Here is an 18,841-nt window from a genome sequence, read left to right as displayed (position 1 = left end):
ACCCCCAGCTTTCACACCCCCAGCTTTCACAACCCCAGCTTTCACATCCCCAGCTTTCACACCCCCAGCTTTCACACACCCCAGCTTTCACACACCCCAGCTTTCACCCCCCAGCTTTCACACCCCAGCTTTCACACCCCCAGTTTTTACACCCCCAGCTTTTACACCCCTAGCTTTCACACCCCCAGCTTTCACACCCCCAGCTTTCACACCCCCAGCTACCACACCCTCAGCGTTCACACCCCAGCTTTCACACCCCCAGCTTTCACACGCCCCAACTTTCACACCTTGGGCTTTCACCCCACCAGCTTTCACACCCCAGCTTTCACACCCCCAGCTTTCACACCTCTAGCTTTCACACCCCTAGCTTTCACACCCTAAGCTTTCACACCCCCAGCTTTCACACCCCCAGCTTTCACACACCCCAGCTTTCACACCCCGAGCTTTCACACTCCTAGCTTTCACACACCCCAGCTTTCACACCCCGAGCTTTCACACCCCCAGCTTTCACACCCCAAGCTTTCACACACCCCAGGTTTCACACCCCTAGCTTTCACACCCCAAGCTTTCACACCCCTAGCTTTCACACCCCCAGCTTTCACACCCCCAGCTTTCACACCCCCAGCTTTCACACCCCCAGCTTTCACACCCCCAGCTTTCACACACCCCAGCTTTCACACCCCCAGCTTTCACACCCCCAGCTTTCACACCCCCAGCTTTCACACCCCCAGCTTTCACACCCCCAGCTTTCACACACCCCAAGTTTCACACCCCTAGCTTTCACACCCCCAGCTTTCACACCCCTAGCTTTCACACCCCCAGCTTTCACACCCCCAGCTTTCACACCCCCAGCTTTCGCACCCCCAGCTTTCACACCCCCAGCTTTCACACCCCTAGCTTTCATAACCCCAGCTTTCACACACCCCAGCTTTCACACCCCCAGCTTTCACACCCCTAGCTTTCACACCCTAAGCTTTCACACCCCCAGCTTTCACACCCCCAGCTTTCACACACCCCAGCTTTCACACCCCGAGCTTTCACACTCCTAGCTTTCACACACCCCAGCTTTCACACCCCGAGCTTTCACACCACCAGCTTTCACACCCCCAGCTTTCACACACCCCAGGTTTCACACCCCTAGCTTTCACACCCCCAGCTTTCACACCCCTAGCTTTCACACCCCCAGCTTTCACACCCCCAGCTTTCACACCCTCTGCTTTCACACCCCCAGCTTTCACACCCTCAGCTTTCACACCCCTAGCTTTCACAACCCCAGCTTTCACACACCCCAGCTTTGCCACCCCAGCTTTCACATCCCCAGCTTTCACACCCCCAGCTTTCACACCCCCAGCTTTCACACCCCCAGCTTTCACACCCCTAGCTTTCACAACCCCAGCTTTCACACCCCCAGCTTTCACACCCCCAGCTTTCACAACCCCAGCTTTCACATCCCCAGCTTTAACACCCCCAGCTTTCACACCCCCAGTTTTCACAACCCCAGCTTTCACACCCCTAGCTTTCACTCCCCCCCCAGCTTTCACACCCCCAGCTTTCACACCCCTAGCTTTCCCACCACCAGCTTTCACAACCCCAGCTTTCAACTCCCCATCTTTTACACCCCCAGCTTTCACACCCCTAGCTTTCACACCCCTAGCTTTCACACCCCCAGCTTTCACAACCCCAGCTTTCACACCCCCAGCTTTCACACCCCCAGCTTTCACACCCCCAGCTTTCACACCCCCAGCTTTCACACACCCCAGCTTTCACATTCCCAGCTTTCACACCCCCAGCTTTCACACCCCCAGTTTTCACAACCCTAGCTTTCACACCCCTAGCTTTCACTCCCCCCCCCCAGCTTTCACACCCCCAGCTTTCACACCCCCAGCTTTCCCAACACCAGCTTTCACAACCCCAGCTTTCAACCCCCCAGCTTTTACTCCCCCAGCTTTCACACCCCTAGCTTTCACACCCCTAGCTTTCACACCCCCAGCTTTCACAACCCCAGCTTTCACACCCCCAGCTTTAACAACCCCAGCTTTCACACCCCCAGCTTTCACATCCCCAGCTTTCACAACCCCAGCTTTTTTATCCCCAGCTTTCACACCCCCAGCTTTCACACCCCCAGTTTTCACAACCCCAGCTTTCACACCCCTAGCTTTCACTCCCCCCCCCAGCTTTCACACCCCCAGCTTTCACAACCCCAGCTTTCACACCCCCAGCTTCAACAACCCCAGCTTTCACACCCCAAGCTTTCACATCCCCAGCTTTCACAACCCCAGCTTTTACATCCCCAGCTTTCACACCCCCAGCTTTCACACCCCCAGTTTTCACAACCCCAGCTTTCACACCCCTAGCTTTCACTCCCCCCCAGCTTTCACACCCCCAGCTTTCACACCCCCAGCTTTCCCACCACCAGCTTTCACAACCCCAGCTTTCAACCCCCCAGCTTTTACACCCCCAGCTTTCACACCCCTAGCTTTCAGACCCCTAGCTTTCACACCCCCAGCTTTCACAACCCCAGCTTTTACACCCCCAGCTTTCACAACCCCAGCTTTCACACCCCCAGCTTTCACACCCCCAGCTTTCACAACCCCAGCTTTCACACCCCCAGCTTTCACACCCCCAGCTTTCACACCCCCAGTTTTCACAACCCCAGCTTTCACACCCCTAGCTTTCACTCCCCCTCAGCTTTCACACCCCCCAGCTTTCACACCCCCAGCTTTCCCACCACCAGCTTTCACAACCCCAGCTTTCAACCCCCCAGCTTTTACACCCCCAGCTTTCACACCCCTAGCTTTCACACCCCTAGCTTTCACAACCCCAGCTTTCACACCCCCAGCTTTCACAACCCCAGCTTTCACACCCCCAGCTTTCACACCCACAGCTTTCACAACCCCAGCTTTCACATCCCTAGCTTTCACACCCCCAGCTTTCACACCCCCAGTTTTCACAACCCCAGCTTTCACACCCCTAGCTTTCACACCATCAGTTTTCACAACCCCAGCTTTCACACCCCCAGCTTTCACACCCACAGCTTTCACAACCCCAGCTCTCACATCCCTAGCTTTCACACCCCCAGCTTTCACATCCCCAGTTTTCACAACCCCAGCTTTCACACCCCCAGCTTTCACACCCACAGCTTTCACAACCCCAGCTTTCACATCCCTAGCTTTCACACCCCCAGCTTTCACACCCCCAGTTTTCACAACCCCAGCTTTCACACCCCTAGCTTTCACACCATCAGTTTTCACAACCCCAGCTTTCACAACCTCCAGTTTTCACCCCCCCCCAGCTTTCACACCTTTGACCGGACATTTGACACTTAGTTGAACACTGACCATGCCTACATTCTCTCCTCCTCCTCCTCTCCCTCCTTCCACTAAGCATACGCAAATAGATCCCTTCTGTGCGTCTCTCCCTTCCTTCCTATATCTCTCCCTCTAACCTCCCCATACACACACTCCCCGCACACCACGCACGCACACACGTAGGCATGCACACACACATTAGATTGGAGAATTGGAATAGAAAACAAACATGGCAGGGGGAAGAGGTAACACAGAGGGAGGAGAAGGACAAGATGTCTCGCTTCAGGAGATACTCTTTCAAATGTTGAGAGAAATCAGGGAGGAAATACTGGTAATGGGGGGAAAAGGAAGCCAAGCTGCAGGATGAAATGAATGAGGCAAGAGGGAGATTAAAAGCCTGAAAGAGAATCCCCAATATTCAATATCAGACACGATCGAACGCTCAGGAAAATGGTAATGTATCTATAGAACCCCCAGAAGTTGTCTCTGCAGTACAGGAAATTGCCATGAAAGTTGCTACTTCTCAGGAAGCAGCTAGATGCACTAGCCGACTGATAGAGAGGAAAAGAGCAGTAATCGTAGTAGGTATTAGGGAGCAAATTGGGTGTGGGGAAATCTGGTTTTAGTTTAATACTAATAAATGTATTAATGTAATGTATAAATGCAAAATAATAATTAATTCTAAGATAGCTCGAAGGACCAGAATTCTATTCTAAATGAGAGAATCAGAGGCTTGTGGATCATTATGATTAAATGTAATAAGTTATAATATTCTATTCTGCAATGAACAGTAAGATTCTACACATTCTACAACCATCTTCCCATGACACATTTTGGGGGTCTTCTATGAGCTTAGCCTACGTGATGCATATATAATAATGGTATACTACTCATCAATAAATATTCACACATATAAATTTGGAAATGCAAGAAAATATTATCAATGCGATAAATTGATTAATAAAATGCAACATTAATCTCCTTGAAACGTGAAAGACTGCTTAGCTGTTAAGTAGGTATCACAGCGTGCATCTCGCAAATCGTATACTCGTATAAGTAAACTTGTTGCACAGGCTACTGGAGGATACACGTGATCGTGGTAGACGCTGCGGTCTCGCATACGCTGGTACTCCAGCTGAAATACAAATATTATGTAAATTCCATTCCAAACCCTAAAATCATTCATTTAATTCTAAATGGATTTGGGGACCTGCAGTACACTTACGTAGGATTATGTGTCGCCAAACATTGTAACGAACAGGGAGGTAACTTAATTAGATTTTAAAGGCCTTTAAAACCATTAAAAGGATACTTCTCTTGTAGACCAGACTACACACTAGAAGGTGAAGGGACGACGACTTTCGTCCTCTAATACACAATGGCTCTAATACACAATGTACCCAACATGAACTTGAGTCCAGGCTTTGTTGCTGTGGACTCTTCCCTTTCACAGTATATACTCAAATGCTCCAATCTTTCCAACAAACGTGACCTAACATAAGCTTACCCTTCCATTTATCTTTCTATCTCTTTCCTTTTCTTTCTCTCTTCTCTCTTTTTTCTGTTCATTGTCTTCTCCTACGTTCCCTTACTATCCTCTTCTTATTTCTAATACTATCTCCTTCTCATTCGGTGGTTATAACAGGAGCTGCCTCGTATGGGGCCAATAGGCCCTCTGCAGTTCTTATTCCTACTACTATCCCCTCTACTACACCTTACTTTGTTCCTTACCTCTCTCTTGCCTATTTATTGTCTGTCTCTACTTCCTCATCACAATTGACTTGAGAATGGCCCAGGATGGACAGAAAGGTCGTCGTCCCTTCACCTTCTAATGTGTGGTCTGGTCAACATACTTTAGCCACGTTATTGTGACTCATCGCCTGCATATGGATACTTCTCTTCCCTGCCGAACGTTGTGTCCGTAAAGTTTAAGTTGCAGGATCAGTCTGGAGTTTGTAGATGCCAGATGCTCCAAATTAAGACCGATGTTGATAAGAAAACTTCAGAACACCTATGCAATGGCGGTTGTCGTGTGTCTCTCCCCTTCCTGCTCGAAGGTAGCGCTTGCGCATAGCTCCCAGTAGGGGTTCCGAGCATAAATTATATGGAAGGAAATGCCTTATGACGAATATTTACGTCATAATAAAAGTATTATGTGGCGACAATCACTGGCCAAGTGACCAGTACGCCCACACTTAAACACGTTTTCAGTTGTCCACTGTAGATAAATTCAATATATTGACCGACTACTGACACTGATGAAGGAATATTATGGTAAAATTCCTTTTTCACTGTTCTTGTTGCATTGAAAACTTATTTTTCTTATTCCAAAGGTATATTTATTGAAACAAACACTGTCTATTTACCCAAATTGTTCTAGTAAGTTAGCAATAGTTCCATCCGACATTTGAAAAGGCGCATCCCTCACAGAATCGTAAACGTTTTGATCAAATTATTCATTTCCAACGATCTTTTCCCATAAGGCAGACTGATAATGTCATCATCATACTTCTTCAGAAACTCTGAAAACTTCACACTTTTTTCAAATTTCTCTACAACACTGTTCCTTACTAAGGTTGAATAGTAAACATTTCCTTCATCTTTATCGTTAACACATCGATGATCGTCGTGCAGACAAGGTCATAATCAGTGTTACAACTGAACTTGAGTCCTATGGACTCCTTCCGCTTAAGCAGAGGTGTGTAGGAGCCCATGATGGCACATATCTGCGATATTTTGAGTACCATCTATATAGAATAGCAGCAATAACCTGCAGTAATAACTAGAAGTAATAACCTTTTGCAAAAGTTTGCCATAATAACTCCCCTTAATAACCTACAGTAATAACACATCATAATAGCCTGACTTAATAACCTGCAGAAATAACACGAATAATTCCAGGTAATATCCAGGACAAATTATACAACACAAAAACATGCTGTAACACCCTGTATAACCACCTCCTCGTAATTCCCCGCCTCAATAACCAGTCTTAACTAGCCTAATAACCTTTTCGTAATAACCAATTACCCCAATCAGTTTGTGTAAACGATCACACGTAAGAATCAGTTGCTAAACTATCCCTAGTGACCTGTTATAACAACCCGCCTCAATAATCAGTCTCAATATCCTGAATGACCAGCATGCTGGTATAACAACCTGCAATTATATCTTGCACTAAAAACCTAAGAGAAAAGCCTGTTGTAATAATAACTCACAGTAATAACCAACAATAATAACCTGTTGTAATAATATCCCAGAGTAATAACTTATATGCTCAGTTTCTTTTTAAACCCCGATTATATATTTTCTTCTAAGTCGTTTATAGTTGTTATTGAAGCCAAACTTCTGAGGTCCTTTATGTTTCATCTGATTATGTCAGTTGCTGAGTTTATTACGTGTTTGGGGAATTGATATTAAACTGTTGACTTAAGGTTCAAAGAATATCACATGTTTTATGGGAGCGACCTGAGTAGTGAAATATACGCCTACGACTGTCCCAAACCCGAGGAGAACCTCGGGGATTGAACTCGGTCATAGTCAAAAGTGGTGTGGGAGTCCGTAGAATGGGACGGGTAGCGTCGCAGGGGGGTAAAATGGGGACGTTGAGGGTCGCAGAGGGTAAAATGTGTATCATGTAGGTAAGAGGGGAGGGGAGAATTAGTATGTGGGCATGTGTCCATCATCTCAAAGGTTTCCCCTAGATGTTATGACGTGTGGCGTCCGCCAGGCGTCGCTTGAGAGAGTCATGTTGGGTAGGGGCTGGAAGCTATGTGGTTGGTATGCAGTCATGTAGGGAGGAGGAGGAGGAGTATGTAGGTTATGTTGTGTAGGGAGAGGGAAGCCCCCATACCTGAGTGGATATCACTGACGTCCATTAGTTCCCCCTACAGGAGGCCGTAAGTGTTGAGGGGGGTATGAGAGAGCAGCCTCTTGCGGATGTGGACCATTTGCCTTAATCGTTTTTCAATGTCTTCAGAGAGGTCTTGGAGATGTTCACCCCAGCAGGCCTCTCCCGCCACTGCGGATTCGTTAAAGAGGAACGTTGTTCTTACTTCCGCCGGCAGGTCCACACCTGTCATCATCAATCACTCCCATCCCTCAGCCCCTCCTCCCCCCATACCATCAACCATTGTTCTGTGCAAAGCCTTTAGTATTATTTCTGTTAATATGTGTAAGCTGTATTGTAACGTGACCAACATGGCAACAGCATCCTCATTCTTTGCCCAAATAGCATTTTTTTTTTTAAGAGCAATAAACGAGGGAAAAGTAAACACATTATATATAAATTTATTTCTTTTATTAAACACTTAAGCGATTTGCAACGATAATAATAATAATAATAATAATAATAATACTTCTTCTGGGTGGTTTAGCTAGCAGACAGATGGGGAAAGGCTTTCATTCAGCCCATCGAACCTTCCCGGCATGCTAGTCAACCAGCCAATCTGTAAAAAGGGTTTAGGTAGTAGACAGAGAGATTGGGAGTCTTTCTTCCACTCTATCGAACCTTCCCATCATGCTAGTCAACCAGCCAATCTGTAGAAAGGGAAAAACCGGGTATCCATTACCCACAGCGGTTTCGTTAAGGAAAGGGAGATGTAGCTACTGTCAGCGACTCCGCCTGTTCCACTTACCACCCCTCTCACTGGGGGAGTGACGGTAATGGGGTGTACCATCTCTCTCTCTCTCTACATTATATGCGGGGTTACATAGTGTGCCAAGAACTACCTACGTGATGCTAAACAGTCCAATCGCACAAGGCCGTCATATGGGCAGTAAAGGCTTGCAGAGACGCATAAAGGAGGCCAGGACTGAACCCCACAATTCATTTTTAGCTAAGCAACTTACAATCATGACGAGCTAGTTACAAAATTCAATATAAGTCAACACACCGACACGGGAGACGTGATCACTACCTACAAAGTTTGTTAACTGTGATCGCAACATCTGCTGTCCAAATAAATATCATTGAAATGTATGTGTGTCTACTCAATCTCCATCACCTCTTCTTCCTACAGCCATTATTGCTGTGCTGTCCTTGTAACACACAATGGCGTTATCATAGCAAGACAATGTCACAGAATGTTCAAGACTCCTGAATGAGTGAAACATCAATCCGCCTCGTTAGGGTCTAACCTTCGTGATGGATTGAGGCGTAGTGAGATGGACGAGGTAGTGGGATGACCTTACCCTCTCCCCATCCACCCCCACCAAACCCAACCCCCTTCACACTCCCCTTCCAAGCCCAAACCATCAAGCATCACTTCACCCTTCCCAGACCGGATGTTCTGTGCAAAGCCTTTAGTATTATTTCTGATCATATGTGTAACCTTGTATCGCAACGTGACCAACATGGTATCATCATTCTTTGCTCATATAGCAATTTTTTTAAGAGTAACGAGAGTCATAAGGTGGTCTTCAATCTTATTATTATAACAAATCATAATTTTTTTGTATTTATTTATTTTATTTATTTATTTATGCATATACAAGAATGTACATAAGGAATGTGAGGATACAAATATGGTAATTACAGTCTTGTAAAGCCACTAGCACGCGCAGCGTTTCGGGCAGGTCCTTAATCTAAGAAAATTTTAAGGAGGTAAATACTTGCAAAATTTATAGACAAAAAAATTATAACAGTTACATGAAATGAAAAAAAAGAAGAGAGAAAATTGTAGGTACAGTATATTAAAGCACATAGGTAGCTAAGATTGATTGCAATGACAGCTTGAATGGTAGTTGACAAAAATTGGTAGGCACAATACAGCAGAAACAATATAAGATTGATTGCAATGACAGCTTGAATGGTTGTTAACCAAAATTTGTAGTCACAATACAGCATATGGCTAGCACATAAAAGAAGACAGCAATGAACACAATGATAAGGTTGTTTGATATTACATAAAAATTAGGAGATTGGGTAACACTAGGTACAGAGCAAATTTAAAGCTCAGTGTAGGAAACTAAGAAGATGAAGTTAGGTACTTTTTGGTTTTGCTTTTAAATAAGGCAAAAGTTTTACAGTTTTTCAATTCACTAGGGAGTGAGTTCCATAGACTAGGTCCCTTAATTTGCATAGAGTGAATTTGTAAACACAACTGCATGGGATACACATAGCAGTCTGTGGTTACTCTCTCGCTCTCTCTCTCTCTATTCAGATCATTTAAATTAATAGTTGGGGGGAAAAGTAACATCAATTCCTTTCTCCTGCCGCCGCTGTTCACGTATCTTTTTTCATTTCTTAGACTGACAGCTCACCAGAGGATGGAAGACTAATGTCAATTTTTGCGCCCCCCATCATTCTCACTCTTATAACCTTGTAACGTAACACGACCAACATGATGACATCGTTCTTTGCCCAAATATCATTAATGTAACGTGACCAACATGGTAACATCGTTCTTTACCCAAATAACATTTTAAGAGTAACGAGTAACTTTCGGTCAGATGTCTGAATATTGAAATGTGAACCGTGTTTAGCCCTTACATTCTAAACACAATAAAATATTAGCACAAGCTTGTTTAGTTCTTGTATCACGTAACGTAACGTAACGTTTATTCAACAACTGGTAGACATAACATAATGTAGCTTCATATTCAGTGTGGCAAAACAAACAAACAAACATACACAACACAGTCAGTCCTCGCTATACCTCAAACGCGCCGTTCATTCTCTCTCCCTTAGGTGAGCAGTATTCCCCACGTACAAATTCCAAGCAAAGTAAACATATATAAGACTAATGTGGAAAAACATAGTCTTTATTCTATTATTAAATTGACTTGTTAATTATCCCCGAGTTCAAGGCTGTCTCCGTGTCTACTCAATCTCCATACCCCTCTTCATCCAATACCAAATATTGCTGTGCAGACCTTGTGACACACATCAGCATTAGTGCTCATTTCTTGTAACACACAGTCAATGCAGCGTAATGCGGGAAAATAAACTTTCTACTGCCTAAATAAATAACATTTGAAAATGTATGCATGTCTAGACAATCTTCTATAGCCCTTACATTCTAAACCCTCCACTCCAAACCAGTCAGGACCTAGGGTCCCGACTCGGACCGCAGGTCCGGTTTAGAGTGGAGACGGGTTCAACAAAAATGTGCACACAGGAAAAGATTTCGACGCTTAGTAAACACTTGACGAGTGGTTAACTGAATGCCCGAGAGCCCAATACTGGGTTGATGATGATAGTAATATTTTTAAGACTGGCAAACTTTAAACTAAATAACCACACAAGTAGCGATTTTGCGTTCAGTAAACACTTACTGAGTTGTAAACTGAGCCAGTCAATACAAGGTTTGTGATAGTAATATTTTATTTTGTTTACGATGGAGAAACTTTTAACTAAAAAATGAGGTCACATAGAGGGATATCTATGTTCAATAAACAGTTCTTGAGTTGTAAACTGGATGGTTGAGCCACCCAATAAATGGTTGCTGATAATAGTATTTTACGATGGAAAAACCTTATCCTAAACTAAAAATGAGCTCACATGAAGTGATTTTCACTTACTGAGTTGTTAACTGATTGCCTGAGCTATCCAATACATAGTTGGTGATAGTAGTATTAATTTAAGATGGAAAACTTTAAACTAAACTAAAATGAGCACACGTGAAGTGATTCCCACGTTCATTAAACACTTACTAGTTGTTAACTGAATGTCTGAGACATCCAATACATGGTTGATAGTAGTATTAATGACATTGATAATACGAGGTCTTGAACTAGATACTGACAAGGGAACAACAAAGCTGTGATATTGAAAAGAAACTGAACTGAATTTGAAAGTTGATTAATATATGTAATGTGAAGCCCATCTACTGGAAAACAGTAAGCAAACTTTATTTGAAAAGAATATGAGAAGACTGAAAAGCTGGGGGCAATAAAAATGGGTAAAAATAAGAAGTAATGATCTTCATAAACATAACATAACATATCCCTGACCATAATTAATACAGTGTGAACTCTCTTAAACTATGCTCACCGTGAAATCTCGTCACTAAGCATAACTTGTCACTCTGCGAAACAAATTATTGAATATAAGTGCGAGAGTGAGAATAAACATGTCCACTTATGTTTTGGAGTGCTATTTTAGTCAAGAAATACTGTAAAGGATGATTATTTACTAAAGAGAATTTCGCGGACTGCTGGTGTTTGATGTGATGAACTGCTTAAAGGAACCATATTTGCTAGAAATTTTTTTATGTGAAATAATGCGTGTTATATGTTTTGACTATCAAGCTAATAGCGTATTGCCTGGCTAATAATGAAATGTCACATTTTGTCTGACTCACTTAGCACAAGTGAAAAGAAAACATTGAAAAACTTGCAAAGGTTAAAACTGTGAAATCATATCTGTTATGTTAAGTTTTGACTAGCTGATTAATAGCATACTACTACATTATTGTCTTTTTATGTTATGCTTACCTCGATAGCGTTGTAATGCTTGGAAATTGTATGTGAGGATCCCGTTTCTCTCTTACTGCACATAAATAATGGTTGCTGTAAAGTATTTTTATGGAACATGACTCTTCTTATTCTTACCCCTTTTTAAAACTAGATGCAATAACCAAGCTATGTTTGCCTTCTCTCTCTTTCTCAATATGGATGTGGGTTGGAGTGGGTTATTTGTGTGGACTCGGGAGATAAGATCACCACATATAAGTTTCTCAAAGAAAATGATAAGCTAGGTAAGGTCAGTATATTTAACACACAAGACATCCATACAGTAGTGAGATTCCTTTTGATGACTGTGCACGTGTCATTGAAGAAATAAAGTGCAAAGATGTTTCAGAGTGCTATTTTAGTCGAGAAATGATACAAAATTGTGTTTATTGACTAGCGAGAGGCGGAACAAGAGACCAAGAGGTATATGTCGTGATCACACAGTTAACAAAAAAATATTAGAATTTGTAGGCCGTGATCACGTCTCCCCAAACTCTTCTGTGCATATTTCACAAAGTCATTCTTCCTGACTCACCACTCTTAGTTTGTGGACTAGTGACCCACCTTTGTTTAAAATTAAATCTACAAAGCTTTACATTTACAAAAAAATGATATTTGGTCATCAGACAGAAAGATGATTTCCACGTTGCATTATGTAACGATATAATGTGTTACAAGAACTAAACAGGCTTGCGGTAATATTTTATTTGTGTTTGGATGTAATGGCTAAACATGGTTTACATTTTCAATAATGTTATTTGGTCATCAGACAGAAAGTTGATTTCCATGTTACGTTACAACTGTTACAGGGGCTAAAACTGGTAGACTGTAATATTTATATGGTAAGAGATGTAATGGAGATAGACTAAGTCATACTTTCATTTAAAAATGTTATTTTGGTCTGTAGAAAATTTATTTCAGCGTTACGTTACAATGTGTTACAGGGGCTAAAACTGGTAGACCGTAATATTTATATGGTAGGAGATGTAATGGAGATGAGCTATTCATATGGTATGAGATGTAAAGGAGATGAGCTAAGTCATACTTTCATTTAAAAATGTTATTTTGGTCTGTAGAAATTTGATGATTTCCACGTTATGTTACAATGTGTTACAGGGGCTAAAACTGGTAGACACCAATATTTATATGGTAAGAGATGTAATGCAGATGGACTAAGTCTCACTTTTCATTTCAAAATGACATTTTGGACTGCAAAAAGTTGATTTAAGTTACATTACGTTACATTACAATGTGTTACAGAGGGCTAAAACTTGCAGACCGTAATATTTATATGGAATGAGATGTAATGGAGATATTGGGTTTGGCTAAATGGGGTTCACATTTCAATAATGATATTCGGACAACAGACAGAAAGTTGATTTCCACGTTATGTTACTAAGTGTCTCGCTCACATCTTCAGTATTGAACGTTGAACATTCTGCGACATTGTCTTGCTATGATATTACAAGTCTACTGTTGCGCACAGTGTAATTCAGTCCTAATGGCATAAGACCAGGCTGATGTTATTTATTAAAAAATGCTATTTGATCATCAGACAGAAAGAAGTTTTCCACGTTACTTAATGATGATATAATGCGATACAAGCGTGTGCTAATATTTTATTTGTGTTTAGAATGTAAGGGCTACAGGAGATTGTCTAGACATGCATACATTTTCAAATGTTATTTATTTAAGCAGTAGAAAGTTTATTTTCCCGCATTACGCTGCATTGACTGTGTGTTACAAGAAATGAGCACTAATGCTGATGTGTGTCACAAGGTCTGCACAGCAATATTTGGTGTTGGATGAAGAGGGGTATGGAGATTGAGTAGACACGGAGACAGCCTTGAACTCGGGGATAATGAACAAGTCAATTTCATAATAGTATCAAGACTATGTTTTTCTACATTAGTCTTATATATGTTTACTTTGCTTGGAATTTGTACGTGGGGAATACTGCTCACCTAAGGGAGAGAGAATGAACGGTGCGTTTGAGGTATAGCGAGGACTGACCGCGATGTGTATGTTTGTTTGTTTGTTTTACCACACTGAATATGAAGCTACATTATGTTATGTCTACCAGTTGTTGAATAAACGTTACGTTAAGTTACGTGATACAAGAACTAAACAAGCTTGTGCTAATATTTTATTGTGTTTAGAATGTAAGGGCTAAACACGGTTCACATTTCAATATTCAGACATCTGACCGAAAGTTACTCGTTACTCTTAAAATGTTATTTGGGTAAAGAACGATGTTACCATGTTGGTCACGTTACATTAATGATATTTGGGCAAAGAACGATGTCCTCATGTTCGTCGTGTTACGTTACAAGGTTATAAGAGTGAGAATGATGGGGGGCGCGAAAATTGACATTAGTCTTCCATCCTCTGGTGAGCTGTCAGTCTAAGAAATGAAAAAAGATACATGAACAGCGGCGGCAGGAGAAAGGAATTGATGTTACTTTTCCCCCCAACTATTAAATGATCTGAATAGAGAGAGAGAGAGTAACCACGGACTGCTACGTGCTACGACGCTGGACTCGGGTCCGTAACACCTGAGGACCGTCGTGACCCCAGCAGGTGACCCCACACACTGACCTGAGGACCGTCGTGACCCCAACTGGTGACCCCACACACTGACCTGAGGACCGTCGTGACACCAGCGGGTGACCCCACACTGACCATGACTCATCCCTATTAATTTATAAAGTCCTCTACTAGGTAATTTATACACCTCAAGTGAGGTGTATATATAAGACATGTCTTAGAAATTTACATTTATAATTTGAATAAAGAAAAATCTTAATTATCAGCCGTAGGAAGCTGCAGTATTAACCTGCTGTAATGATCTGTCTTTGTGATCTCAGGTTATTACTAATTGTAAATAATAGCAGCAAATACCTGCAGTAATAACCAGAAGTAATAACCTTCTGTTAAAGTTTGACATAATTGTTTGGAAGAAAGCTTACTCTCTATTTACCGATTGAAGTTTATTTAATAGATTAATTTAAATTAATTGAAGGACCACCCTATTTTTACTGAAAAGGGAAACAGATAAGACAATAATGGATAAGGACTGAAATACCAGTGCCTATGGATAGTGGAACTATTAAGAGTTATTCTTTAAACCTTAATGGACTGTATAATATATTAATGTTCGAGAATAAACTTTCCGTCCTTCACAAAATGGGGGGTTAATACCAGAAGTAAATTATTCCCAGTACGCTTCATCGAGGCTGGTTCTTCCTCGAATAAAATTAGTAATTCCTACTAAATTATATGCAAATAAACATTAAATAAGTTGGTTAGTGACAAGAAGATTATATAACGGTTAAACAAGAAATCCTTCTCATTTGAATCTATGAGGCTATCAAATTACGCTATAAGTCTCAAATCATATAAACAAAATATTCTTGACTAATAATTGATTATTAATGTCATTTAACGAAAGAAATAACTGAAAAAGATTCAGCTGCTTAGCTGTAATAGTGAACGGAGAGGTAGAGGTGTGATGGCGTCGTCTGCTACTTGCTGCAACACGTGTGCCTGAGTGTGGCGAGGGAAAATGAGAGGACCACGACCGCTTTCAACACACGCTGAAATTTCAACTAAATGTACCAATTGTTTACACCAAATATCCTGTTTCCTCACTATTCAATAGAAGGAATAGAATTAATTCCTTATAGACGTACTTGTTGTTTGGGGAGGTCACGTGGCGTAACGATGGACAGTGCACTGTAAAAATATATACAGAGATCTCATGATATAAATAATACTAAGGCACTTAACCTGCTGGTTGTCCACCGAAGCAATCCTTAGATCGCTATTGGTTCAATTTCACGCTCCTAGGCCGATTAACTGCAAGGGCCTAACGTAGAATTGATGGAAATTCGACTCTCCCGGGACGCACGATGTGATTGATGGCGTCGCTAGCAGCTCGTGAGCAAGAAGAATACTGGCGTCTCTCCGCCCCTCTCCCTCAACCCTCCTCACTCATTCACAATAGAATTTAATCACGGAAAAGAATCACGGAGAATTCTTTTCTGTGTAATTACTGATGTAATGCGTTAATGAGAACAGGGTTGCAATTGTAGGGAATTAAATAATATCATATTCTCGTTAAATGGTGTTAATCGAGAAATGGCGAGAATTGTTATTTTCTCCATAGCATTCGCATGTAACAGATAAAACTGTTATTTAGCGATAATCTCAGTTAACAACTCTCGGTTGTTGGATCATTAGGAGTTATAATTATCCGTAGTTAATTATTGCACGGAATACTGATAAAATTAGAGAACCATCTTCAATTCTCTAACATATTGGTAATAAATATGTTTAGATAGACATTATCTGATGCAATCCTGCCTCTCGATGTCGTGAGAATGTTAGCAATAAAGGTAAAGATAAAGAAGTATTAATTTATGTTAGCACTACGGTTAGTAGAGTTAATAGTTACTGTACTTAGTATACAATAGTGATGTTTTATGATATAATAGTAATGTATCAGTGTTGGAAATTTCCAACATTAATACCTCGCCCTAATAAGCTCCAGTAATAACACATCATAATAACCTGATGCAACAACATACAGAAATAACATCAAAGTTATTTCTTCATGTAATATCTTCTGGAAATTCTAAAACACAGAAGCATGTTATAACACCCTGTATAACAACTTCCTCATAACTCTGTGCACCAGTAACCTGCCTTAATATTCTCACATAACAACTTCCCAAAATAACCTCTCCCTAATAGCCTGGTATAACTAGCCTCAACAACCAGCCTCTGTAAATGATCACACTTAACAATCAGTTGTAAAACTTCCCAAGTGACGTGCTATAATAACCCACCTCACTAATCACCATCAATATCAATAACCAAGAAGCCAAAATAACAACCTGCTGTTATAACTTGCACTAAAACCCAACAATAATACCGTAATGTAATAATAACCTGTATCCACACTTACCTCACAGTACCAGAAGGGTATCCACACTTACCTCACAGTACCAGAAGGGTATCCACACTTACCTCACAGTACCAGAAGGGTATCCACACTTACCACACAGTACCAGAGAGGTACCCACACTTACCACACAGTACCAGAGGGGGGTACACACACTTACCACACAGTACCAGAGAGGTACCCACACTTACCACACAGGACGGATGGCCAGGGAACACAGGACGGCCAGGAAAGGCACACGTGTAGGACGGTGGTCCGCGAATTAGTTCAATATTCTCGGGATATTTACGTACCAGTGAGCCCAAAACATAGTTTTTGGTCATATGAAGGGTACAGCAACGCAGTGATAATGCATTACAGTGAATTCTTATAACATTGGATAAGGATTTAAAAAAAAAGAACGAGTCTGTGGCAAGACAGTGGCACCAGCGGGCTGAGAAGGGAAGAATTTGAACCACCATGTGGAGAGGAGCTCTGGCGGGAACGTCAACAATTTAGGTGGACATCGCTTCATAAATCACCTAATTGTGCTTTGGGTTGCTTACTTGGAGGTGAGTGCCTCTCACAGTCAGTCATACAAGGTGTAGTGTTTTTGATATAATAATTAGCTTTGGACTTAAGTTAAAATACGAAAAAGTAGCTCGAGAGTCTCAGCTTGGTACTAGTTTTTTTACACCTGTGTGTTACATTACACCGCCACCGATAAGCCCCCACTCCCACCTCACCAAAACACGCCAATGTCCTCACCCCCGGGAATGACCTTCCGTCCTCACCCACCTGATTCCCCTTCTTCATCTCTCCCCCGCTCTGCCTATCTCCCTCTCTCCCTCTCTCCCTCTCTCCCTCTCTCCCTCGCTCGCCTTCTCCCTCTCCCTCACTCCCCCTCTCCCTTTCACTCCTCCTCTCCCTTTCACTTCCTCTCCCTCCATCCCTCCACCAGTTAACCCCACCCCCCACCGTGCTACCCCCACAATAAACACACACACACACACACACACACACACACACACACACACACATGTAGGGCCTCGTAGCCTGGTGGATGAGGGGCCTCGTAGCCTGGTGGATAGCGCGCAGGACTCGTAATTCTGTGGCGCGGGTTCGATTCCCGCACAAGGCAGAAACAAATGGGCAAAGTTTCTTTCACCCTAAGTGCCCCTGTTACCTAGCAGTAAATAGGTACCTGGGAGTTAGTCAGCTGTAACGGGCTGCTTCCTGGGGTGTGTGTGGTGTGGGAAAAAAAAAAAAAAAAAAAAAAAAGTAGTTAGTAAACAGTTGATTGACAGTTGAGAGGCGGGCCGAAAGAGCAAAGCTCAACCCCCACAAAAACACAACTAGTAAACACACACACACACATACGGATAACATCAGCGACATCATCGGCTGGCCAACATACGAACGGCATTCAGAAACTTGTGTAAAGAATCATTCAGAACTTTGTATACCACATATGTCAGGCCAATCCTGGAGTATGCAGCCCCAGCATGGAGTCCATATCTAGTCAAGGATAAGACTAAACTGGAAAAGTTTCAAAGGTTTGCCACCAGACTAGTACCCGAGCTGAGAGGTATGAGCTACGAGGAGAGACTACAGGAATTAAACCTCACTTCGCTGGAAGACAGAAGAGTTAGGGGGGACATGATCACCACATTCAAGATTCTGAAGGGAATTGATAGGGTAGATAAAGATAGTCTATTTAACACAAGGGGAACACACACAAGGGCACACAGGTGGAAACTGAGTGCCCAAATGAGCCACAGAGATATTAGAAAGAACTTTTTTAGTGTCAGAGTGGTTGACAAATGGAATGTATTAGGAAGTGATGTGGTGGAGGCTGACTCCATACACAGTTTCAAGTAAAGATATGATAGAGCCCGATAGGCTCAGGAATCTGTACACCTGTTGATTGACGGTTGAGAGGTGGGACCAAAGAGCCAGAGCTCAACCCCCGCAAACACAACTAGGTGAGTACACACACACACACACACACACACACATACACACACACACACACACACACACACACACACACACACATACACACACACACACACACACACACACACACACACACACACACACACACACACACACACACACACACACACAC

The 18,841-nt window shown here is 42.4% G+C and overlaps 1 protein-coding gene across 1 annotated transcript; it reads right to left on the bottom strand.

Annotated features, from left to right (window-relative positions):
* Nucleotides 1-117: 117 nt before the first annotated feature.
* On the bottom strand, nucleotides 118-14,457 carry LOC138360998 (ribosome-binding protein 1-like). Its single transcript, XM_069320480.1, has 7 exons — nucleotides 14,407-14,457; nucleotides 4,332-4,443; nucleotides 2,924-3,229; nucleotides 2,184-2,309; nucleotides 1,226-1,684; nucleotides 484-640; nucleotides 118-322 (listed from the first exon to the last, which is right to left on the bottom strand). The coding sequence occupies exons 1-7, from the start codon at nucleotides 14,455-14,457 to the stop codon at nucleotides 118-120; spliced, it is 1,416 nt and encodes a 471-aa protein (XP_069176581.1).
* Nucleotides 14,458-18,841: the final 4,384 nt, after the last annotated feature.

This window comes from Procambarus clarkii, unplaced genomic scaffold, assembly GCF_040958095.1.
Source record: "Procambarus clarkii isolate CNS0578487 unplaced genomic scaffold, FALCON_Pclarkii_2.0 HiC_scaffold_140, whole genome shotgun sequence".
NCBI classification, from domain to species: domain Eukaryota; kingdom Metazoa; phylum Arthropoda; class Malacostraca; order Decapoda; family Cambaridae; genus Procambarus; species Procambarus clarkii.
This window is presented reverse-complemented; position numbering and strand designations above follow the sequence as displayed.